We start from the raw sequence: 27213 nt of genomic DNA, 5'->3' as shown, positions 1-27213 counted from the left end.
TCCATTTGAATTCAGACGGGATTAATCCGGTCATTCACCGTAAATTCAGTGGAAGGAACTGCAGAGAAAAGGTGTGCCTATGGGTTGGTGTTGGCATCCATTACACCCCTGCAGCCCTGTAGCTACTGGCACTTGTCTCACTTCATTAAGTACCAAAGCGACAGGATACACCAGGGCCCGAGTGCAGGAACGGAACTATTGTGCCAAGTTTGATAATTTCACCGTTTCTGCTGTTTTACCCACCGGTCTTGCCTTTTACCTTTGGTTCTCTCAGCCAGCTCCAGTTGAGAAAGAACTCTATGTGCCATGCTGACTTTCACTGCCTTGTCCAGGTAACTATCTGATTCAGTGAAACTCCCAGAACAGGGTCGTCAGCCAATTCTGTTCCCAGCTCAACACCTCCAGTCAAAATCAACCAATTGCCCTACCATGATATTTGAGATCAGTAACTCAAGGTTGGTACATTGAACAATCTCAAAGTGAATGGTTAATACCTCACAAGACCATGCAAATATTAAACTATTCAACCGAAAGTTATAAATCTGTAACCACTGTCAGAAATAAGGTGTTCTTACGGCAGTGGGAAAGGAGATAAATGTTATTTCCTTTTTGTTCTCAATGTTTGGGTTCTTTGTATGGCTGGATGGGCCATGAATGAAAGTGGGGCAAATGAGATTTTGCCAATGACTTTCTATACCCAGCAGCAAAAACCCACTAGGAGCAAGATGGCTTCATAACATAAAACTTGGAAAATATGCAGAATTATATACAAGTAGAAAGATCAGGAGTGGTATTAGTGAAGCTGTTAGTAAATAGCAGGGACATTTTGAGAATGACATTTTCCTGTATATCCAAAAATATCTCGGCCTAATTCTGAGTATGTTCAAGTGCCATGGAATGTCAGGTGTTGGCTGTGTGTAGTCAGAGTTTTATCCAATGTATTTGGATAATTGCTGAGGTATGTTTGTATTTTGAGTGTCCCTAACAATCACTACAGCAGAAGAAAATAAAGTTTTTTTTTCAAGTTACAATGTTTTAACACATTAAAATATTAAGTCCAAAAACCTTGTCTTAATATAATTGTACACCCTTTTCTAAAGTATAATTTTACATCCTTACATGATTTCATCATCTAAAAAAAGTTTGGATAGGTACTTGGATTGAGGGCTATGATCCGGGTGCAGGTTGATGGGACTAGGCAGTTTAAATGGTTCGGCACAGACTAGATGGGCCAAATGGCCTGTTTCTGTGCTGTACTTTTCTATGACTTTATGACCCTGGTTGTAGGTTTAGTGATTTAATCTATGTTTGTATGCATGTTCAAATTAAGCAGGCCACCTGAAGTACATTGTACACTGTTACTGTCCGCCAATTTAGCCAGCAAAATTTTACAACTGACATGCAAAATATAAAAGCAAAATCGTTTAAGCAGAGATTACAGTCTGTGGCAAGTGCTCTGGATCAGTCAAAGGACAGTTTCAGTGAATTTTGTACAACTGTTTCACGTTTCCATGGGGACAAAGAGCCAATCAGGATCATGCTGACCTATTTGTACCAATCTCATTTCTACTTGTAGCCCTCTATGCCTTGGTGCTTCAAATGCTTAGCTGTATGTTTCTTAAATGTTGTAAAAGTAACTGCCTCCAGCACCCACTGAAACAGTGTGTTCCAGGTTACAACCACCCTCAGGGTGAAATGTTCTTCCTCAGAGTCCCTCTAAACTTCATCCTTGTATCTCAAATTGTACCTCCTGGTTTTAGACACTACTGGCTCCTGGAAACATTCCCTAATGTCTACCCTCTCATGACTTTGTGTATCTCTATCAGGGTCCCCTTTGTTCGTTTCATTCCAAGAAAAACAAACTCAGTTCTGCTACTCCACTATGAATTCTCTTCCAGGCAAGCCCACTTTGAAGAGGTGCTTACCCTCTCTTCAACAGAGATGCAAGTCTGTCTCTGTGTTCTCCCTCTCTTGTTTCTACTGCTGTTTAATGCTTAACAGCCTTTGTCTCACCTATTCCTCGCACTTCCATATTTTGTCTATCTTCCCTCTATATCCTTAGCCCTAACGCAAGATCTCAGCTTGAAACGTCGACCATTCCCTTCCCTTCATGAATGCTACCCCGCCCACTGAGCTCTTCCAGCAACTTATATTTTGCTCCAGATAATCCAGTGCCCCCTCATAAACTGAAACACTTTGTCCCAGCCAACATCTCAGTGAACCTCCTCTAAACCTTCAACGGTATAACACATTTTTCCAAGGCAGCACACACAAAACTCTGGAGGAACTCAGCAGGTCAGGCAGCATCTATGGAAATGAATAAACAGTCAACGTTTCAGGCCGAGACCCTTCATCAGGACATTTTACCGAAGGCTGGCAATGAAAACTGTACTTAGTACTTAAGCTGTGGTTTAAGCAAAATTTAAAAATATTTGTGCCAGAAGCTGTTATGTTCTGTGTTGCAGTTAAAGGCAAGTATCTTGTAAACCATTTTAACCAGCTAATCTACGTGGGCCTGTAAAGATTTCTGGACTTGTACATTAAAGTTCCTCTATTCCTTAGTCTATACTCTTCATTCTGCCCTCCCAAAGAGCATCACTTCACATTTATCAGATTTAAATTCCACCTGTCATTTCTTTGCTCATTTTAGCAACTAATGAATAACTTCTTGTAGTCAGAAAGCATCAACATCGCTAATCTTCGCGTCATCTGCATACTTGCTGATCATAGCTCCCACGCTCACATCCAAGTCAGTAACGTATAGAATAAACAGTAAAGGTCACAGAACCTGTCTCTCTGATTACAACCCTTCAATATCACCCTCTGGTAAGCCAATTTTGTATTCACTCTTGCCAATTTATCATGGATCCCTTGGGTTCCAATCCTTTTCACTAGTCTCTCATATTGGAACTTTATCAAAGGCCATCAATCCTCATCAATACATTACTTCTTCCAAGAATTCAATCAAATTGGTCCGACATGTTCTCCTTTCAATTAACCCCTGCCTTTCCAAGTGTGGGTTAACCCTGTCCCTCAGAATCTGTTACAATAACTTCCATTCCACTGATGTCAAATTCACAGATCTGTCATTTCTGGCTTCTGTCTGCTGTCTGTCTTAAATAAACGTAAAACATTTGTTGTGCTCTAGACACCTGTAACCTCACTTGTGAGCATCGAAAATCTAAATAATCTTGGTCAAGGTTCCAGCAATCTCCTCCCTTGCTTCTCATCTCATCAGCCCCTGAGGACTGATTCATTTTTAAGCTGACTTTCACACCTAATCTCTCATTTTTAATGACAGCATGTTTTAGAACATTGAACCCCACCATTTTCCAGCACACAGGAATGAACTCTGAAGTTTTCCTTACTGTCCACCTGCCTCCTTCACCCCGTCTGGTGGCCACCCACTTCTTCTCTGATTGCTTTCTTTCCTTGAGCTACACGGTGTTCTTGGTTCACAGTCTACATTGTCCTCAGTAATAGTGAGCGTATTAGAACTTTGTCATAGCATAAAGCACAATTCTCTTTAATACGATATACATGTTCCTTTGGCACAGAGTATATTTACTCCTTTATGCATCTATAAGTCATAGTTCTTTGTGACAGTCTAAGTCCTACTCCTCCAACACCAAATACATTTTACTCCTCCAACACAGCATATATCATGTTTATCCCTCAGAGTGAAAGCCGTGCGGTTATGTCACAGTCTATGGCCGACTTCTCCATCACTGTACAGCTCACACTGTGGTGACAGTGGGTAAAATATTGTATTGTCCTAGTGCATTCTGAAGTATTCCATCACATAAATCTGCTCTACGCAGTGACGAAGTTAATGAACTAGCCATCAGACCTCGAAGACCACTGATCAACAGATTGCAATCCCGTCATGGTAGTGGGGGGAGGGGAACTTAAACTTGTAATTAATTCAGGAGCATTTAAAGGAAATACAGAATTGTTATAAACGCTTAACTAGTTCACTGATGTCTTTTAAAGGAAGAAATCTACCATTTACCAAGCCTGACCCAATTACCCAATAAATAAATAAATATGGTTGACTCTTCAACTGCCTTCTTGGCCGAGGTCAATTAGGATAATTGATAATTGGACTATCAGGAATAAATAGCTCCCATGAATTAATCAGTCAAGTGTACCTCCTCGGCCACACGTTTACTACTCTGTGACTCTATACAATATACTGCTCCACCTCGGTGTAGAACTGGCTGCCTTGTCACAGTTCTTTCTCCTACCGTCTTCCTCCTATGTAAATCACAGTCACCTGTCACAGTGCTCTGTCACATTCTGCATCTGTGTCATGTTCTGCGAGTGTATACTTCACCCTCCCGTCATCCAACTCCATTGGTGAACATCGTACTTCTGTGACACCCTGCCTGTCACTCCGCTCTGTCACTGCACGTCTGAATTCTCGGTTGCAGTATAGATTGTATGGTTGTCTCGTGATGTTTGAAGTACTGCTGCATCAGGTTAAGGCTCATTGATACATCACATCGCACACTGCACTGATGAAGGGTCTTGGCCTGAAATGTCGACTGTTCATTCCTCTGCACAGATGCTGTCTGATCTGCTGAGTTCCTCCAGTATTGTGTCTGTGTGTTGCTCAAGATTTCCAGCATCTGCAGAATCCCTTGTGTTTATATTTTGCACTGGTTCTTTACAGAGTACCTGGACTACTTTGTTGTGTATATGGACTTCTTCGTTATGGAGTATATTATACTGCTCTGTCACAGTGTCTGTTGTCCTGTTCTATCATGGCATACATCATTTTGCTTTTTTCACACTGCCGTGCCAAAGGATCATTCACAGTGTGGAGTATATCACCTTGCCAAGGTCTCCATCGCACTGCTGTCACAAAGTATGTCATAGCATGCAATTAACCTGATTCATTTGTTCCATTAGTGAAAAAACAGTTTTCACTATATGAGTGCCCGTTTAATGTCACGACTGAAGGTTGTGAAACAAACATATTGAACAGTGTCACTCTTTAACATGCGTGTGCGTCTGGTGAAGAGTACCATACCTGGGTTTTAGCCTGCCTGTACAGTGTCTGTTTTATTGCTTCGGAGTCTAAGGTGGGATTAAACACTGCGGCCTCTTTCACCTTGTACTGCTCCTCTGCTGCTTTACGCAGGTCCAACCCCTTTGTGAAATTCGCTATCTGGTCCAAGGCCAACAGCCCGGCTTCATCCTCAGCAATACACCTGTGCCAACGATCGGGGTGGGGGGCGGGGGGGGGGAAGGGTGACCTAATGTTAGCGCATCCGACCTTACATAAGTCAGCCGATCAGTCTGTCCTGACGGCTCAGTCTTTGCATGCACATGCAAGGGCTGCACGACACAAACCAGGTCCACAACAGAGCAATGAGGGGAGGGCTGGGTGAGTGGTGTTAGCCAAGCACAATGGGATGCAATGGTGGGGACACGATGAGACACGCAGATGAAGAAGACGTGAGAAGGAGGCCCTTTATTGAGGGTTGGTTCGTTTTAAACTCCTGAAGGATTATAGAATATTCTGAACCTATCCCGTGAGTATATTTGCTTCTACTAACTGCAGTCCTCATGTGACTTCCCCAATGCTTTTAACAACGGATGCCAAGTTACAAAATATTACACTCCACTACAATCAAGTGGTTAAAATTGTTGAAAAAAAAACATCCAGTAGAAGGACTTGGGAGTTTTAGTGTTAAATCATAGGACTCTGTCTCAACCATTATTTGACAAGTATTTGTATGAAGTAGCTGTGCAGATTGGGCCTTCCACAGAGAGAATGATAGAACCCATTGGGTTTCTGCTTAATTGGACTATCTGTGCTGTGAACTTTTACTATGAGCGACTGCGAGTTAATTGGCTCTTTATTGAATGAATGTGACTAGACTCCTTGGCTTTTTACATAATGGGGGTGATTGCGATTTGATTGTGTATCTATAAATGGGTATTTGAATGCATAGTGATTTTGTGCTCGACAATGAGAGAGGGCATACATTCACCTTCCCCTGCCAACTCCTAAAATATTAATCTAATAAGTGACAGCTCACACACTGAAGAGTGACTATGCAATTCAGATGGAAAATGGCAATATAACGAAAATAATGTTTTGTATGTCAGATACAGCGCGAAGTCCTGTTTGACTTAATTTGATTCAGCACAGACAATTACCTAAATGAAAATTTCAGAATTCAAAGCACAATTGGCCACAAATTGCCGAGGCAATTGTGATTGTGTGAGTCTCCCATCACCCCAGAGTACAAAATCCCCCTGGTGCCTTTCCTAGTACTTAATCTTAAAGACAGAGTTGTGACAGGCCAATTTAAATCTGTGGGCCTGATAGTATCAAATAGAATCCATAGAGTATACAAACAATCTGCAGATTCGAATTTAGTTAATACATGTCAGCCTTTTGTTGTGCATAGAATGAAATAACTTCTGAAATACAGAATCCCACAGTGTATTTGTAGGATGACACCCCTTGCTGAGTGTATGCGTCTGACTGTCTATGTGGGTGGGTGTCTGTGTGTGTGTGTGTGAGTGTGTGTGTGTGTGTGTGTGTGTGTGTGTGTGAGAGAGAGAGAGAGAAGGGGAAGGGGAGGGGGAAGAGAGAGGGGAAATGGGTGGAGGGGTAGGGAAGGGGGAACGGGGAGACTGGGAGAGAGCAAGCGAGTGCTAATTATACATGTTTCTGTGTTTGGGTGTGTGGGAATAAGTATCCAGTTGCATGTATTGTGTACAAGTTTCTGGTGTGTATGGACACACTGAGGGAAGCAAGATTAAGGAGGGTCACACTTTAGTCATCCTGACCCAGCACTTGGAACTCTTATCAGCAAAAGCACAAGCCGATGCAGAGGAACTATCACCCCCTGACCCCATGTTATTCACCAAAGATTCTGAGGAGCCCAGATCAATAAAACTGAGGATTTAGTTTTGACTAGATTTAAAATCTATATTTGTATGATCCATAAATGGATTTGATCCCTGGATTTGACCTAGTCACAAGTTCTCCGAAGCCTTGTTATTTTTATTACTGGTGTTGCCCTGTTATGTGCTAATGGAAGTTAGCATACTATAAATAAAGTTCAGTGCTCATAGAGGGATATGACAGCAATTTAAATGCCTCCTCTACTATCAGGGGTTCCCAATCTGAGCTCCACAGATCCCCTACTTAATGGTATTGGTCCATGGTATAAAAAAGATTGGGAACCCCTGCATCAGATGATATGTTGCTTCAAATAGTTGTGTGAATGGGCTAACAGTGACATGAATGGAGTAACAGCAATCTGTACCATTTCAGTAAGGTTACAAAGTGAAGTGTCTGAAACTGCCTAACTTAATTCAAGTATGATTCTTGAGAAAACAGAATCATAACATTCTAAAATGACTCCATCATCCTCTGGATCTTCTCAATCCATATTCGTTAAACCAACCATTCTTGGGGATGGGCAGCATGCTTTTGGCATGAGAACATGAAGAGGAATGCGTGAAGACATTTATGGATTATACAAACCTGTGAGTCTGCTCGTACCCCAAGGTGAGTGGGGCAGGGCGCTCTTCTTCACTTTCCCTGAACGAAGCTCTGGGATCAATCTTCGGTGAAACTGGGTCATCCTGGGATTTTTCCGTCATGCTCTCATCCTCCTCTTCGTCTTCCTCCTCAAGCTCCTCCTCTTCATCCTCGTCATCTGCCTCTTCTGTTTTCTGATTGGTCAGTGCATGAACGGCCTGCTGGTGACCACCTTGCACCTCATGCCTGAAGCAAGGAGACAACAATAGATCATAAAAAGATTGGATGTGTGTTAAATTACCTGATGGATTCATCCTAATTCCAGAATTTACTTTAATCTCAGTATCTAACAGCATCATGACTTATGGTAAAAGCTGGAGAAGTGAACAAAATCTGCTTTATTTGGGTTCAGAAAAGAATTGGGATATTGAAAAGGTTAACACAGTGATCTTTTAAAATTTCTGAAATTTCTGCTTTTGAATCGAAGATGGAATTTCAATGATGAAGATTGTCTCCCCCTGGTGGTTGAAATAGTTTCATCTCATGTTCGCAGTTAACTATTAGCAAACCACACACAACTCACCCTGCAGCCGCTGGAAATGATGCTATTGGTACCAGTTACACTATCTCAAGTTTGTCTTTCTACTTGACAACCCCTTTTAAAATTTGCATTACAAAGCCCCTCATGACCTAATCACTCCTTCAAGCTGATCACCAGCCTCTTCCACTTGTCCCCCATTTTTGTACCTCTGCTGTTTAGCCATCGTTTTTCACTTCTGACAAAAAGTTACCTTGTACAGTACAGTGCAAAAGTCTTAGGCACATATCCACATATAGCAAGGGCATCTAAGACTTTTGCACAGTACTGTAGTAATTTTATGTACTGCACAGTACCACTGCCATAAAAAAAAATTCGTGACGTATGTGAGTGATGATAAACCTGATTCTGATATGGGTCCCTATTGTGGACTGAGAGTGGGAAGGTGTAGAGAGAGGGGAATCATGGTTGGGAAAAGGGGAAGGAAGAGGAGAGGGAGCGGGAAGCATCAGAGAGACATGCTGTAATGAACAATAAAGCAATTGCTTGGAATCAAATGGCCTTGCCTGGTGTCTCAGGCCTGGGTGTGTCTGCACCTGTGCCACCCCCTGCCCCTGGCACTCCGCCTCCCGCCACCCATCCCGCACCCCTTCCGTCGTGCGACACCCTCATCATTCCCAACATCCTTTGCTCCCGCCAGATTTACAAACTTGCTCTCTGCTCCACGTCGACAAATAGGGTGTGTCTGCACCCTGGTCATATATACCGAATGAGCCTAACATTTTTGCACAGTGCTGTAGACTGTAAAAACAAACTAAGTTGTATGTCAGTATTGTTTGTCTTTCTGTAGAAGCTGTCTGACCTTCAGAATGATTCCAAATATTGTTCCCTTTTAATTTATTTTTCAAACATCTACAATGTTCTGCTTTGTGCAGGGCAATGGTCGGCACTCATGTCAGTGTCACTCACAGAGGCCACCTGAGTGGAAAATGAATCTACCGTCGCAGCAAGGAGTGTAAGGCTTTGTGTAGGGCATCGTAAGCAGCTTCCTCCTCTTGACTACGCAGCTGCTCTTGGAAAGGGACTACACGGCACTTATATCAACTCTTTGAAACAGGAAAACATTTATTTCCCCAGTACAAACTTCCTTCTTTCCATTAAACACAAAATTCACTAAAAATAAACAAAAAGAACCATCACTACTACTATCAGGAATGAAGTAGAGGAGCCTTCGGTCCCACACCACCGGGTTCCGGACCAGTTATTACTCTACAACCATCGGGCCCCTGAGCCAGCGCGGATAACTTCTCTGATTCTATGTCACACATATTCACTTTCAAGGGATCTTTTACACCTCATATTCTCAATATTATTTTTATTTACACAGTTTGTCATCTTTTGCACATTTCAGCCTTTGTTTATGTATGGTTTTTATAAAAGTCTATGGTATTTCTTTTCTCCCCCCGTCAATGCCTGCATGAAAATGAATCTCAGTATAGTATATGCTAACATATACGTGCTTTCATGATAAATTTACTTTGAACTTTGAAGCCTTTAACATGAAGTACCATGGGCTAGCTTCTTCCCATTGCTCTCTTTCTGCTCCTTCAAACCTCAGTGTCCTGCACCACATTGTATGGCAGCAACACTCTCTCTCATGCCTCACCCAACTGGCATAATTAACAAAGAAACAGTAATAATTTATATACACTCTCAAGCCTCAACCTCTGTTCGATTAGGTTATGGACAATCAGTGACTTCATTCCGGATATCCAATTTTAGATTATAACCCTGTTACTTAGCAAAAATCTGACAGCTTTGTGGTTAAAATTAACTTGGCACAAATTTGTGGAGGACAGTCCAGTCCCAGAATGCTGGTGCCTGAAAAGACACGGCAATCTGTGGGTCAATGAAAGCTTTTTACAAGGAACCACTATTACAATACTTCATAGCAAATGCGACTCCTGGCATAGTATACTATGGTTCTGGCTTTCCCTTCTGCCTGAATGGCCTGCTACTGAATTCTGGTGCCTTTGTATTAAGACTTTAGATTCAGAGCATCCAGGAAACAAAGAATATTCCTTATGGATCTTGCCATAAATCTCTGATAATCCTTACTAATATTTATTATAAGTTAACATACATACATCATGGTATCTATAAATGCACTGCAAAACTGAATTTCTAGGCCCTAAGCTGTTACTCCTTTTTGTGTGTGAATTTGCTCCTCGGCCAGTGAAACTATTTCTTTCTATCTAATCTAGCAATTCCCTTTAATATCTTGGAGATTTGATCAAACCATTCCTTATCCTTCAAACTTCCAGGGAAATCAACCCCAGATTATATAACCGCTCTATATTTTTTTCCCCATGGAGTCATCATAAGACCATAAGACCTAGGAGCAGAAGTAGGCCATGTAGCCATTGAGTTTGCGCCACCATTTCATCATGGCTGATCCAGTTCCCTCTCAACCCCATTCTACTGCCTCTCTCCATAACCTTTCACATCCTGACTAATCAAGAACCTATCAACCTCCACTATAAATACACCCAAAGACCTGGCCTCCACAGCCGCCTATGTCAACAAATTGCACAGATTCACCACTCTCTGGCTAAATAAATTCCTCCTCATCTCCATTCTAAATGGACATTCCTCTATCCTGAAGATGTGCCCTCTGGTCCTACACTCCCCCGCCATAGGAAACATCCTTTCCACATTCAGTCCATCTTGGCCTTCAACATTTGATTGGTTTCAGTGAGATCCCTTTGCATTCTTCTAAATTCTGGTGAGTAAAGGCCCAGAGCCATCAATCACTCCTCATGCGATACGTCATATCATTCCCGTACTCATTCCGCGCACTCCTCCCAAGACCAATGTACCTTTTCTCCGGGGAGGCAACCAGAACTCTATGTGTGGTCTAATGAGGTACAGCTGTATCATAAGGCCTATGCACTTGTCTCCCAGCCCATTTATTAGCTTTTTGATTATTTTCCCACGTTGATGACATTTTAATGATCTGTGAATATTCTTTCCAAGTTTTACAAATTCTAACTTTTCACCATATATAATATATTATGTTTAATGGCTAGGTTCAGTCATTCGCTGATCTTGGCAATTTTCTTGCAAATGTTTCATCACCATGCGAGGAGAGCTTGTCAGAGCGCTGTTGTTTGTTTTATCCTTTTAGGTTCAAATTGAAAAATCACACATATATCTTCATTGAAAGGCCTTCATCTCAATTTTAACTATTTACTTAACCCATTGTCTCTTTGGTAACAATGATTTTTTTCTGGATTTTACATCCAATGTCAAATGCTAGTTGAGTTTCTATCATAAGTAAAATGTCTTTTCTTCCCATTGTGTAATTCATTTATAAATAGTTTACTGCCAATAAAAATCCTTACAGGACACCACTGGCATATCTTGTAGATACTCCATTAAGTATCTTTGCTTTACTGCACCTTAGGAAATTTTCCAGCCAAATCAATAATTTGTTTTCATGAACCCAAGCTTCAGTTTATATCATAGATATCAAATGCCTTTTAAAGTCTATATGAATAATATCTATAGACATTATAACTATAGACTTAAAAATCAGATAGATATGTTAGACATGACCTGCCCTTTACAAAATAATTTTCTCTAAACAGCTAAATGTTTGTAACTGCTCACTCGCTCTGTCCTTAACTATAGATTCTAATGGTTCTCTGATAAAAGGTCTCTAATTTCCCGGTTTCTCTCTCTTGCCTTGATTAAAGTAGCAAGGGACATGCTCAATTTTCTCATCTAAAGGCTTGGTTCCAGAATGAAGAAACTTTGGAAATTGATAATCCGATCATGTGCAATGTTTACTTGGATTCTTTTTAAGTGTTCATCCTTGTCATTAGTTTCACCATTTCTTACATACATGTTCACCAATTTCTCACATGCATTTACAAAAGCATCATCATAAATTTTCAACAGATCCCATGTTGTTCCATCCAGATCAGGGCTTCCCAACCTGGAGTCCAAGGACCCCTTTATTAATGGTAGGGGTCCATGGTATAAAAAGATGGAATCCCCTGATCTAAGGAGATATGAAATAAGACAATAAGACCATAAGACAAAGGAGCAGAATTTGGCCATTCGGCCCATCGAGTCTGCTCCACCATTTTATCATGAGCTGATCCATTCTCCCATTTAGTCTCACTCCCCCGCCTTCTCACCATAACCTTTGAAACCCTGGTTACTCGGATACCTATCAATCTCTGCCTTAAATACACCCAATGACTTGGCATCCACTGCCGCCCGTGGCAACAAATTCCACAGATTCATCATTCACCACCCTCTGGCTAAAAAAATTTCGTCGCATCTCTGCTCTGAATGGGCGCCCTTCAATCCTTAAGTCATGCCCTCTCGTACTAGACCCCCCCCCCATCATTGGAAACAACTTTGCCACATCCACTCTGTCCATGCCTTTCAACATTCGAAATAAGCAGAATATGAAAAGTTACAAAAGTGAGTGTGATTGAGTGTGAAAAGAAATTGCAAAAAAAAAAAATCCAAAGCATCACAGAATATATATTTCTATTAGAAAGTCTAGAACAGGGGTTCCCAACCTGGGGTCTACAGACCCCTCAGTTAATGGTAGGGGTCCATGGCATAAAAAGGGTTGGCCTGCGTGGGATATATATACTGCTGCAGACAACTTGATCGTGGTCAAGAATAAACCGTCCATTGATCAGCAGTTGCTGATTAGAATCAGAATCAGGTTTAATATCACCAGCATATGCCATTAAATTTATTAACTTTACGGCAGCAGTACAATTAAATATATAATAAATAAATACAGAGAAAAAAACTGAGTTGCATTAAGTATATATATGTCTATTAAATAGTTAAGTTAAAATAAGTCATGCAAAAAAAACCCAGAAATGAAAAAAGTAGTGAGGTAGTGTTTATGGGTTCAACGTCCATTTATAAATTGGATGGCAGAGGGGAAGAAGCTGTTCCTGAATCGCTGAGTGTGTGCTGAAAGTTATATAGAGGCAATATGTTAAGTAAATAGTTAAATATTCACTCCTCACACTTCATGCTCTATAGCTGTGAAATATACCATCAGGCGGATACAGTGTAGTGTCTTTTAGTTTGGGACATTGGACTATCCCTAATTATCCTTGATAAGCGGGTGGTGAGCTGGTTTCTTAAACTACTGTGGAGATGCACTTCAACAATGCTCCAGTGATGATAAGGTTTGGAATATATAGTCATGGAATCATAGTGAAGTATAGCACAGAAACCTTTTAAACTGCCGACTCCCATCGACCTGCACCAGGACCATAGACCTTCTGTCCCCTACCATGTACCTATCCAAACTTTGCTTAAAAGCATTGATATTGAGCTCGCATTTATCACTTGTTCCGGCTGCTCGTTCCACACTCTCATGACCCTCTGAGTGAAGACTTTTCCTCTCATGTTCCCCTTAAACTTCTCACCTTTCGCCCTTAGCCCACGACCTCCGGTTGTAGTGGAAAAAGCCAACTTGCATTCGCCCTATCCATACCCTCATAATTTTGCGTACCACTGTCGAATCTCCTCTCAGTCTTCTATGTTCTGAGGAATAAAGTCCGAACCTATTCAATCTTTTATTCAACTGCACATGGTCCAAATCAGAATGGCTACTTAGATAACATCTTTCGAACCTACAATATTAGGGATAAAGATCAAGGCGCATTGGAACATAGTCATTTTCAGTTTCCCTTACAAGTGATATCAGATGGACATATGCTGCTTTTTCTTCATTGGCAACTGCGTCAAAATCCTGACACTCCCAACACAACAGCATTGTGGGAGTACCTTCACCATAGCAATGATAACAGAGAAGGCCCACTATTGTCTTCTCACATCCAGTAAGGGCAATATAAACTGAATTTTCCAGTCTTATACTTATTTTGAGACAAAAATAAAAGCCAACAGTCTTTGGTGAGCTTGTTGTTATATCAGACATGGAAAGCAACAAAATGTTAAATGTACTGGTGACTGAATTAAAAGGAGGGAGCGAGGGGTAAAAAGGAAGATTAAACTCCCAGCCTCCCAACCATTGAGCACGTCTACATGAAATGCTATCGTAAGAAAACAGCAGCCACAATCAGGGACCTCCACCACCCAGGCCATGCTGTCTTCTCACTACTGCCATCAAGTAGAAGGCACAAGTACTTCAGATTCAAGAACAGTTACTACCCCCTCAACCATCAGGCTCTTGGATAAAAGGAGATAACTACACCCACTTGGCCCATCATTAAGATATTCCCACAACCAATGATCTCACTTCAAGGACACTTTATCTCATGTTCTTGACATTTATTGCCTTTCATTTATATTTGCATTTGCACAGTTTGTTGTCTTCTGCACTCTAGTTGGTCTTTCACTGATCCTGTTATAGTTATTAATCTAGAGGTTTTCTGAGTATGCCCCCGGGAAAATGAATCTCAGGGTTGTATATGGTGACGTGAATGTGCTTTGTTAATACAATTTACTTCAAAGCTTTTGAAAATAAATATAAACAAACAAGTAAAAGATGATGGGTAATGACAAGTAAAAGTGAAGTGGGGAAAGTGTAGAATTGAATTAATTGAATTGATGTTTGAAATAACCTGTTGAGGATTAACTAATGACATACGTGCACTTTGACAATAAAATTTACTTTGACTTTATTTTTGGGTTAGAGAGAGTAAAGCATTGAACAAACTGGATAACTAGTGACTAAACTATTATTGGATTAGATTGAAGGAGCAGTGAACAGGCAGTTGGGTTAAATGACCATACCACCATCAGATTACAGCAAAAAAACAGCTCACAGAAAGCAGCGTTTGATGCTGTTTTAAGCTTTTTACATGGGTCAGCTTTTCACTCGCCTACTTCATTCGGATGTGGCTGAATCCCTCTCTAACCCTGCTGAACAAACATAAAATTCCCTCCAACCACAAGTAGTTTGTGCTTGGAGGACTAACTCATCTTTCACTTGAGTGATTTTGTTTTACACTATTGTGACCAGTTTAAGGAGCAGGGTTGCATCCCAGATGCGAGACTAATTAAGACTGAAAAAGCATATTTTAGTCAGAAGTGACAGCAGCTTAATATGTACTCCAGATGAGTGGTTAGACAAGGCAGGAGTTTCTTTATTTGGATTGTATCAACTGGCAAAAGCCACTCTAAAATTTTGACTCATTGCTCTTTCCCACTACTCCCCCAAATCCCTGCAGAATTCAGAGATTTATGAGTAGGCCTTTATTCACAGTTGGCACCCCTTTACCTAGTTAAAATGCTTTGACCAGCAATAGCAGAAGCTTTCTCAGAGAGGACCCTGAAGGTTGGCTAACGATTATATAATCTGATATAGGCAGAACTCTTCCAACTTTGCTGGTGTTCTTTCTTCAGTAGTCAACACCCAAGAGTTAGTGTAGCATCTGGGGCCATGTTTTGAGTTATCCTTTGCACAATCACACGACAAAGTATGAAAAGTTGGCCAAGTACAACCTTATCTTCCCCTTGCAGCCCAAGGGTACAGCTAGTCGAGCTGCTTCCTCACAGTTACGGTGGCTTGGGTGTGATCCTGATCTCTGTGGCTGTCTGTGTTGTGATAGCTCTAATTCTGTTTGATGTTCGCCGAGCTTGCCAATTAGCTCTCAGATGTTTCAGCACCAGTCGAGGTGACATCCTCAGTGCGCAGTTGTTGGTGTTTCTCTCTGGGAGTGCTTGCTTTTATATAGGCCCCTGTTCACTTGCCTTGGTCCTGATTGGCTACCCCTTCAGTTGACCTTTGAACTCTGCTGTTGAATGGCTCGCATTTCCTTGGCTCTTAGGGGATCGTAGATGGTGTGTATTTCGATATGTTCGTTTACGGAGTTATCAGAAGAGAACTGCGCTAAAAATGCTTGTGCCTGCCTCATGCTTGCCTGCCCCAGAACCTCCACAGTGTCTCAGTTAACATGGTGTCCTTCTCTGTCTTTAATTACCGAGATCATCGGCAGTGGATCATGTCTCCGTACCGCCAGTTTGTATTCCTGTAAACGAGTTGTGAGCTTACATCCTCTCTGGCCGAGGTAGTACTTGTCGCAGTCTCCATAGGCGATCCTGTACACCGCATTGTTTTTGTCACTATCAAACGCCTCAACCTGAGCTACCAATAGTCACTACCATCCTAAGCATAATTTCTCCCTTTGACTTTGTGGTTTCCTCCGGGTTCTGCAGTTTCTTCCCATATCCCATAGTTGTGCTGTTTGTGGGGGGGGGGGTTAATTGTCCATTGTAAATGGCCCTATGTGTGTGTGTATAGGGCTTAGATTCTATGGGAACTGATGGCAGAGTGGGGAGAATAAAATGGGGTGATGTAAATGGGCGATGGGTGGTCAACAAGGGCTTCATTCTCTATCTCCACACTTTACGACCATCACTGTAGACAAGCTTCCCATCTTGAGTTGACTGCCACAGTGCAGAGATAAAAGTGATGGGCCATGGGAAGTTGTAATTGACAATGTAAAGCTTACACCAAAACATCATAAAGTCCAACATCTAAGGTGCAAAAAATTTATCAGTGCTTAATTTCAGAGCTCAAAGGTGCTGATTCACCCAATCCTGGTAACATGACGTATTAATTCTCATCTAAGTAACCTAGAACTTGGACCTCAGCAGACAACTTCCCTCACTACATGAGCAAACTTCAGGCCTCAGACATGAAAGAGACGAGGGACAGGTCCACAGGAAGATGGCTGTCACCTGTGTCTCTCCTCCATCCATGCCAAGATTTTAAATATAATGTACTTAACCTTTTGGTAGTGGCTAGTGGTTTGGCCATATCCATCTTCACAAATGAAGCACAATAATCTAGAGAGCTCAAAAATGGGTTTTGGTCCACTATTAACATGTAGAAAGGGCCTAATGCTTGTTTTAATCAGTTGTGCATGCATCTGAAAAGCAGCCAACATACCAGGTTGTTGGGCACTTCTTCAACCATTATTCATCTTCAGAAGTGTTCTTTGACATGCATTTTTTTTTACTAATACTTTCTAGGCATCTCTCAAAATGGCCAAAACTTCATAGCAACAACAGCTTGTCAGCCTGATCCTGTCTAGCCAGTTATCAAAGCTCTAGTTTAACAATTTATTTGTAATTTTAGCTTGGAAGTATTGAGAGTAGAAATTGTGCCAACTCCTGTGGATCTGAGCCACAAGAAGCTAGTTGTGTTGCGATGTTTGAGGAAGCAGACTTGGAGCATGCAAAATTTGCTTTGTTTTTTTTCCCTCTCCTATATGATATTCAAATTCTGGCCTGGCAGAAGAAGTGGGAATCTTGTTACTAATTATAAGTGGATTATGAAAGTAACTCATTGCAAACACAGCACTTGACTGTTGCATCTCTCGTACCAGCTGTAATTAATTCAGCATTGAAGTCCCTTAGTGGGGTCTTCTTGATCAAGCCTCATTTTGGATACTTCACCTTTGCTGATCCTCCAGGGTACTGTTGACCACACACAAATTAACCTGACCATAGAGATGAGTGCATGTAAAACCTGCTGAACACCCAATTGTCATTGTCTCAAGTGAAGTCAAGACAAGTTTATTGTAATTTAACTATATCCAATGAGGATGAGAAGATGGTGGCGCGACGCAGTGCGTGCAGCCGCTCCAAATGATATCATATCTGTGAAGTAGGATGCTGTGCACAATCCTGATTTGATGGAGACAGACGTGAAGAAGCACGGAGGAACATCTGGAGAAACTTCTGAAATGCCCGCTTCGCTGCCGCTGCTACTGTGCAATTGAGAATCTCTGGAGGGGAAGGCCCCAAATCCTCGGCTTTGCCTATTGCCTGTTGCTGGGGCCGGGGTCGAAGTCGCTCGGCAGAGATGGTGCTCGGTGTCGGAGGGCTGGTCGGAGGCTCGAAGTTTTCGGACGGACTCAGAGTCGGCTGTGGTTGGTGCTTCCAGGATGCTGCGTCGGCAAGTGTGCGGCGCTGGAAGCTCATGGCAGGGAGAGTTTCTCCCTTGAACCGTCTGCGTGAGATGATGGGACTTCCGAGAGACTTTGAGACTTTTTTTTTACATGCCCATGGTCTGTTCTTCATCGAATTACGGTATTGCTTTGCACTGTTGTAACTATATGTTATAATTATGTGGTTTTTGTCAGTTTTTTTAGTCTTGTGTTCCTGTGATATCATTCTGGAGGAACAAATTGTGTCATTTCTTAATGCATGCATTACTAAATGACAATAAAAGAGGACTGCTTGTCCTCGTAATCTAATCTAATCTAATAATCTAATATCCATGGATACAGGCAAACGAGACAACGCTTTTCCAAACCAGGGTGTAAAGCACTGTAGTATACAGAAAACATAATAACTTATGAAAACAAGGATGAAATCTATAGATGGATCACACATAAATAAACAAACTAAAGTGCATAAATTAAATATTGTCAGGTACAGTACAGATTAACCTGCTGGATACTTTGAATGTGATGCGGAAGGGAGTTCAGAAGCCTGATGGCCTGAGGGAAGAAACTGTTTCCTGTCCTGACCATCCTTGGTTTTATGCATCGGAGTCTCCTGCCTGATAGTAGAAAGTCAAAGAGGATGCTAGATGGATGGGTGGAATCCTTAATAATACTAAGGGCTCCTGATAAATGACTGCAGCTACTACATTGGTCGGAGACTGTCTGGTGTGGCAAATCACACCCTTTACAAAAAGGCACGCTCCACTAAATAGAAGTGTGTTCCACTGCAAATTAGGTGAGGAGCATCGAAGAAGCGTGACCTAAAAACCCATGATAAATAAACCAATTTGCAAACTGCGGTTAAAGCAAAATTCAGCTCATGCCATGCAAGATCCAGATTATGCATCCTTGCTCAGGGATATGCGATTAAAACAAAGGTGTGCATTTATCTAGATCTTAGTCTGTCTGAATCCACAGCAGCATCTGGCCCTACCCTCCTGCCACCACAAACACTGGCTTTCTAACATCTCAGGTAAACATACACTTCTTCATTCATCACTGCCCAATAGTATTCCTCAGCACAAATATTGCTGGGCAGTGCAGGAAAGTACTGGAGGAGGAGAAATCTCTGTCTCCTACCCAAGGAGAGCACCGAAGCTGATGTGCAGTTGGAGAACAGACCTTCATTTAAAACACACGTGCAACGTATTCAGGTTTTTTTGTTGTACAAATAAATCTGATCCCAAGACAGGTCGAGGGAGAAAAATAACATCAAAACTTTCTCCGTAGACAGGAGTGCAGTTTATGGCACAAACCACTCGATTCAATTTCAATCCAGATTAAATAATTCCCGAGCCAAGTAAGCTTTTAATTAAAGTATATATAAACCTCGACCCAGGTTGTTACTCGATTTCAGGGCTCTGTCCATTAGTCTGCACGTATCTACAAGTGTTTGTGTTAAGTCTTTTAATCATTTTTTTTTCTGTAGAGATATATGTGCTAGGTCATTGCTCTCTGCTGGGCCAACCACACCAAGCCTTCGAGGCATTCTTTTTTGTAGACACTAGGCCCCAATTAGAATTTCCCTACATCACCGAGGAAAAGAGCATTATGACTTCCCGTTATTCTACGAAAGAATATCCTGACTCTCCCAGCCTATCCCCTGTATAGCAATTGACAAAGTGAAACATCATCTGAAGTTCTTCTTCTCATATTTTCTTCATTTTCGGCCTCCTGGAAGATTGTTAAAGGCTTGGAGGCAGAGAGAGAGTGGCATTTAATCACAGTGCTGACAGAAAGCTGTCTTGCTTCAGCCCCTAAGAAAAGCAAACAGTGGATAAAGTTGGTCGGACCTGATTTCAAATAGAACAACATTCCCCTTCATTTTCCTTTTTTAAGAAGCTCTGTTCTTTCATCTGTTGAGTTAGCGGCTTGGGTGTCAGGGGACCAGCGTCTGGTCCAGCAGGCTACCTTGTCTTGTAGCAGGAAAAGGGTCATTTGCTCTGTCGTCTGGGGACAAAGGGGGAAGCGGGGGGGGGGGGCGAAATCTAGGTAATTAGTGTGCTCCTGATTCAGCTGCTTCCAAACAGAAAGAGTTCTTAACTTTTAAAATAACCCTCCTCAGCTGGATAACTTAGCAGTAAACTTCACAAGTTCTACAAATCGATCATTTACAAAGCAAACTTTAAAAAAAACTTAGAGATTCTAGTCATGTACCACAGCTTGAATCAGAACGGTCTGATGATATTCTGAAATTACTGTTTAAATTAAGACTAACATTTATCATCCATACCAATTTTATACAACTATGTGGCTTGTTAGGCCATTTCCGGGGCTATTAAGAGGACTGCAGTCACAAATAGTGCAGGGAGGTAGAGAAGTAGTTTTCTTCCCTAAAAGATATAAATAAATGGTTTTTTATGACAATTTGACAGATTTAATGTCACTTTTACTGATACTAACTTTTTATTTCCAGAGTTTTAGAACTAAAGTAATTGGTCTAGGCCTTTGGTTTGGTAGTTCAGCAACATTGGCTCTGTACTGTAATGTTGCACCATATTAATCAGAGCTTAGTGCTAAAATGAAGTAACTGACCATTTAGTGTGGAACTGCATATCAGTGGGCTATTAAATAAAAAGTGAAATGTTGCTAATCACACACATGGAAGATGGCGTTGCTCTCTTTCTCACGCATAGACTATCATTCCCAGTTTGAGCTTTGTCAGGGGAGAGTACCCCGGAGGGACGCGGCCAAGTTTTCAATGATTACAATTAATGGAAACTCCATTTCAAAAGAAGATGGCTTATTTGAAAGTTGATAGACCTGTTTGCCTTGGGATTCCGCAACTGTTGAGCGATGATGATGTGTCTTTCTGAATATTGCTGTGTCCTTACAGGTCCAAAACCAGTCTATGTATGAGCACACACAAAATGCTGGAAGAACTCAGCGGGTCAGGCAGCATCCATGGAAATGAATAAGCAGTCGAGGTTTCGGGCCAAGACATCTCTCCAGGATTGAGAGGGAAGGGGGATACTACCTGACCTGCTGAGATCCTCTAGCACTTTGTGTGCGTTGCTCTGGATTTCCAGCACCTGCAGACTTTCTCATGTTTATGCATGAACATTAATATCTTCTCAGGGACTTGGGTTAACAAAATTAGAGCCCCTTTATACTCAGCATTTTGGGTTGAGATTAAAAAAGGTTGAAATTTGTAAAAAAATTTCCTTTCAGATTAACTTCAGTTTAGATCTGTACCAAAAAGTAAACATATTTTAGTTGTATCCTATCATATTCTTGGTAATAATTAAAAGTTAAGGGAGGAATACTGGGCAGGATTTTGAGAAATTCTTTTTCAAATAGCCACATGGAATCTGCAACATCCACCTTAAATGGCAGTAAAGTTCCCAGGTTAACCTAAAGTACTTCCAGTTTTGCAAATGATCACACTCCCCGACCCCTTGTAGTTTGTCAGGCTTTGCCTTATACAGTACTGTGCAAAAGTCTTAGGCACATATATATAATCTAGGGTAGCTAAGACTTTTGCACAGTACTTTTATAATTTTATGTATTGCACTGAGCTGCTGCAAAAAAAAACAAATTTCATGACATACGTGATTCTGATATGGGTCTCTATTGTGGACTGAGAGTGGGAAAAGGGAAAGGAGAGGGGAATCGCAGTTGGGAAAAAGGGAAGGGAGAATGGAGGGAGCAGGAAGCACCAGAGAGACATTCTGTAATGAGCAATACACTAATTGTTTGGAATCAAATGACCTCGCCTGGTATCTCAGGGCTGGGTGTCTTCACCTGCACCACCCTACATCCCTGGAACTCCCTCTCTGCCACTTGTCCCACACCCCTCCCCTGGCACTCCACCCTTGGCATCGGCAACATCCTTCGCTCCTGCCAGATTTACAAACTTGCTGTCCACTCCACATTGACAGATACAGTACAGTACAAGCCTTGGGCACTCTAACTATATACATGCACTTAAGACGTTTGCACAGTACTGAATATATACAGTGTGTAAAATGACTCCACCTCCTCATCTCCCTGAGGTAGAGATTTCAAATGATTCACAGCCCTCTAAATTTTAGAAGTCTTAAAAAAAAGGGAATTTCTCATCTCCATCTCAAGTGGCAACTCCTCTTATGAAACAATGTTTGCAAGTTGCAGGTATCCCCGCTCAGCATCGACCGTATTACTTTCATATAAAAAGCTTGAACCCTTTATACAATATTTTGAGCTGAGATTTTAAAAAAAAGATGCGATTTGTGATGAATTCCAGTCATATTAACTCAGTTTAGATTTAGGTAAATAGATCACCGCTCATTCTTCTATATCTGTACAAGTGTAGGACTAACCGGCTTAACCTCTCTTCGCTCAATCTCGCAAACTTTCTTCGTAAATTATATGTTTTGTTCCTTAAATATGGAGACCAAAACTGCATGCGGGACTCAAGGTGTAGTGACAATTCTTCCAGCATCTGCAGATTTTCTCTATTGTTTATACTTCTATACTTTTATATTCCATGCCAATTACATTGAAGGCCAACTTTTCATTCATTTTATTAATTATTTGCTGTAATTTCATGTTGTTCTTTTGTGTTTCACTTTCCACGTCAATATTTGATAGTCTCCCTCTATTTAAGTAATAATCTGCTTCTTGATGCTTCCTTCTAAAGTGTTTAACTTCACATTTTCTCACATCATTCTTCACCGTGCACGTCACTGGACAGGTGTATTTGTACCCTCTTTAGAACTTTGCTAACCCACCAATATTTGCATCATTGGTACGTTCACACTCTCTGTCAGAACAGTTTGCATTTTGGTGAGATTGTATTAATTGAATACATTGCCAGCCCTGAAGAAGATGGTAGAGTTTGTCATCGAAATGCCGGTTATAATCGATACCTATACCCGGCTGGAAGCCCGAGAGGAGTTTATTTGTCATTTATGCCGGGAAAGCATTAGATCCTTTTACACATTGCCAGCTGATATAAAAATGACAGCAAATCCGTCAAATCAAAGCGGAGTGAAAATACTTTGATTTTACATAAAGAATGAAATGGACGGACATGAAGACCTCAGTAAGTACCACATTTATGTTACAATATCACATCGCAACAACCAGTAAAGTGTGCAATCATGTTGGCTGAAGAGGCAATTCGATACAAGTCTCCCAGTAGGCGCTTCCAGCACACGTACAGTACTGTGCAACAATCCAGGCACCCTAGCTATATATAAAGCCTTAGACTTTTGCACAGTATCATAGCTCTGAATCATGAGTGCCAATAAATTAAATCTAAGCCGTGGTTACCAATATAACAATAACATATCCACAGCTAGGGTGATGAAGACTTTTGCACAGTAGTGTAGTAATTTTATGTATTGCCCTGTACTGCTGCAGCAAAAAAAAAAGAAAAAAAAACATGACAGATGTGAGTGATGATAAACCTGATTCTGATATGGGTCTCTACTGTGGACAGAGAGTGGGAAGGGGGGTATGGAGAGGGGAATAGTGGTTGGGTAAAGGGGAAAGGAGAGGGGAGGGAGCAGAAAGCACCAGAGAGACATTCTGTAGTGATCAATAAACCCATTCTTTGGCATCAAAAGACCTTGTCTGGTGTCTCAGAGCTGGGTATGTCTGCACCTGTACCACCCCCCTTCCCTGGCACTCCTTCTCTGCCACCTGACCCACACCCCTCCCCTCGCCATTCCCAACATCTTTTGCTCCTGCCAGATTTACAAACTCACCCTCTGCTCCGCGTTGACAAATACAGTACTGTGCAAAAGGATTAGGCGCCTTTGCTATATGTATATACTGTTTGTGCCAAAGAATTTTGCACAATATCGTAGCTCTGAGTCACAAGTGCTAATAAATTAAATCTAAGCCTTAGTTACTAATATAACAATAATTAATGTTAACTAAAAAAAATTAAATTTAGAATTCTCTTACAGTACTTAAAACTGTAAAATGTGATGGTGTTCCTAAATGGTCTACTTGCGTGTTACAAATGTATGAGACAACTCAATGATGTTGTAGTACCTTGTTCCGGACACTAGAGGTCAGTCGAGGTGGGAATATGAGGCTGAATTCAGGCTAACACCCATTGCTGAAACTGCAACATTTCTGTTCAGTGGTTTTGAAAACAAAAATTTCTTTTTATTTTAGACTCTCTCATTTCTTCCCTCCAGCATACTTTTTCCCCAGGTACTGAAGACTTTCTGATGTTTCACCCAATCCTCCCTACGAGAAGAGTAAACAGTCAACGTTTCCGGGTGAGACCCTACATCAGGACTGGAAAAACTGTTTATTCTTCCTATAGATGCTGCCTGGCCTGCTGAGTTCCTTCAGCAGTTTGTGTGTATTTCTTTGATTTCCAGAAGCTGCAGATTTTCTCGTTTGTGATCCAACTCCCCATGAGAATTTCTGTAAGGTGTTTTTGCAAGAATGATCATAAGACCATAAGACATAGGAGCAGAATTAGGCCATCTGGCCCATCGAGTCTGCTCCACCATTCAATCATGGCTAATCCTTTTTTTCTATCTCCTCCTTAACCCCATTTCCTGGCCTTCTCCCTCTAACCTTTGATGCCATGTCCAATCAAGAATCTATTAATCTCTGCCTTAAATACACCCAATGACACAGCTTCCACAGCTGCATATGGCAACAAATTCACAAATTCACCACCCTTTGGCTAAAGAAATTTCACCACATCTCTGTTTTGAAAGGGCGCCCCTCTATCCTGAGGCTGTGCCCTTTTATCCTAGACTCTCCCACCATGGGAAACATCCTTTCCACATCTACTCTGTCTAGGTCTTTCAACATTTGAAAGGGTTCAATGAGATCCCCCCCATCCTTCTGAATTCCAGCGAGTACAGACCCAGAGCCATCAAACGTTCCTCGTATGATAACTCTTTCATTCCTGGAATCATCCTTGTGAACCTCTTCTGGACCTTCTCCAATGCTAGCAAATCGTTTGTAAGATGAGGGGCCCATCTTAGAAAATCTCATAATCTGGTAAATGATAATCAGTAAGATAACCAGAGCCACAGAAGAGGGCTGTCAATGTACATACAACTCCCGTATGCCACAGGCAAGGGAAGATTAGGTTCAGATATGATGCCTCTCACAAAGTGGCACAATGCCAACACTCTTCCTTGATGCTTCCCGGAGGAGAGGAGGAAGACAAAAAGAGGACAAAACTGTGTGTGAATATGGAAATAGAGTCAGGGCGAAATTGCATGCAAAAATTAATTTCAATGGCTGGCAAAATTTTTGTTGGGCTCCATACAGTGGATTGATTGCAAACTTCCTAAAACTCTCAGCTCTGTAGTCAACAAAAGAAAATTCCATGGATATGGGAGTATTCTCACATCAGCTATGTATTACTTGGCGGAGCAACAGGGTCGTCATCAGATTCCACTCCACAGAGCCAGATAAAATCACTTCAGTTGTGTAGTTGTCAGCTCTAACAAAGAGTAGATGTGGTAATGGGTAATGGTGGTGGTGGAGTGTGTTGGGGAGATCATTTTGACAAAGACAGCAGTTTTCCTTGCACAGAAGAAAGTGATTAAGATAGATAAGATAGAATTTTGCGATTCCTGAGGCACACCGTTTACAAGCAGGGCAATTAACACTCTCCGAGTAAGAAGACTATAGGGTTCAAATGGCTCTCTGCAGATCTGAGCTCATCATTGTGTTGGAGATGCTCTGAGTGAGGTGCTAAACTGTCTGACCACTTATGCGGATGTCAAAAAACTGTGTGCCCTCTCGTGTGGGTGTCAAAAAACCACATGCCCTCTCCTGTGGGTGTCAAAAATCACACGCCCTCTCGTGTGGGTGTAAAAAACAGTGTGCCCTCTCGTGTGGGTGTAAAAAACCGTGTGCCCTCTCGTGTTGGTGTGAAAAACTATGTGCCCTCTCGTGTGGGTGTCAAAAGACTGCATGTCTTCTCGTGTGGGTGTAAAAAACCGCCTGCCCTCTTGCGTGGGTGTAAAAAACCGCATGCCCTCTTGTGTGGGTGTAAAAAACCACATGCCCTCTCGTGTGGGTGTAAAAAACCACGTGCCCTCTCGTGTGGGTGTAAAAAACCGTGTGCCCTCTCATGTGGGGGTGAAAAACCATGTGCCCTCTCGTGTGGGTGTCATAAAACCGCCTGCCCTCTCGTGCGGATGTGAAAAAAAACGCATGCCCTCTCATATCGATGTCAAATGTTCCACAACATATTTAAATTAGAGCCAAGCAAAGATTCATGATACATTTTTATCTAACATTATTGCAAGAGATTCCATTGTCATCATATTAGCTTTTTTGAATCTTAATATAGATGATCTGCTCCTTAAACAACTGTTGAAATTTAAAGTTGCCTCGAAAAATGTTTGGAATGTCCAGAGATTGTGAGTAATACTGTAAATCCAATTTTTTTTCTCTCCGTTTTATATAACTCCCTCTGTGTCTACATCTGTTTTAGGGAACGTAAAAGGCGGGAAAATAATAGCTTCGTAACATATTGCATAGGAAAAGAAGCCAATGGAAGGTGTTCATCTGTGAGCTGTACTGTGGATAAGATTATGGGAAGTGACAGTAATTGATTCAGTGATGAAGTAATTTGTTGTTGTTATGAAGGTCTGGCAGGATTGGAATTCAGCAAAAACCCTGACAGAAAGCAAAATAAATAACTCTAATGCACAGTCAGGCTCCTGATACTCTCCCTTTCTCTGTCTGCATTGCGTCTTCATGAGTCAGTTTAATAGGTGGCAGTGCACACTGATGTATACTGTCAATTTGTGTTAGGTATCAGGACCTGATTCCAATAAAAGGCTGTTTATTTATTGAAGAATATGTACATGAGGGTAGTTCACTGTCAAATGTCAGTGCTTACGTTTTGAAGAGAGGTTAGGGATTACTTTACAAATGAATTGACAAGCAAGTATAAAGGTAGATGCCATTCATGCTCCAGTTTAGAGTCACAGCATCAGTGAAGCATCAGAAAAAAAATATATAGAGGTCGTATAGAAAAGAACAGACAAAGCATACTTCAGGGATAAGGCTGTTTGGATTCAATACAGTTTAAAGATCTGCAAGTGTATAAGGGGTTTTATTCTGGCAGCTTCTATCTGTAAAGCTGTACATTTTGCAGACCCTCGTGGGTAAAAATGAGAAGACAACCTGTCTGCCAGCAGATTAGGAGTCCA

At 41.5% G+C, this 27213-nt stretch overlaps 1 protein-coding gene across 1 annotated transcript in view; it reads right to left on the bottom strand.

The window, feature by feature from the left end:
- prdm16 (PR domain containing 16) overlaps positions 1-27213 on the bottom strand; it is a 760985-nt gene that overhangs the window by 8476 nt on the left and 725296 nt on the right. The window contains exon 16 of the mRNA XM_063033179.1: positions 7514-7756. Within this exon, the coding sequence (XP_062889249.1) occupies positions 7514-7756 (243 nt within the window). The remainder of the gene's footprint in view (positions 1-7513; positions 7757-27213) is intronic.

The sequence above is a fragment of the Mobula hypostoma genome, chromosome 25 (genome assembly GCF_963921235.1).
Source record: "Mobula hypostoma chromosome 25, sMobHyp1.1, whole genome shotgun sequence".
NCBI lineage: Eukaryota > Metazoa > Chordata > Chondrichthyes > Myliobatiformes > Myliobatidae > Mobula > Mobula hypostoma.
Note: the sequence above shows the minus strand (reverse complement) of the source record. Positions and strands in the feature narration are given on the sequence as shown.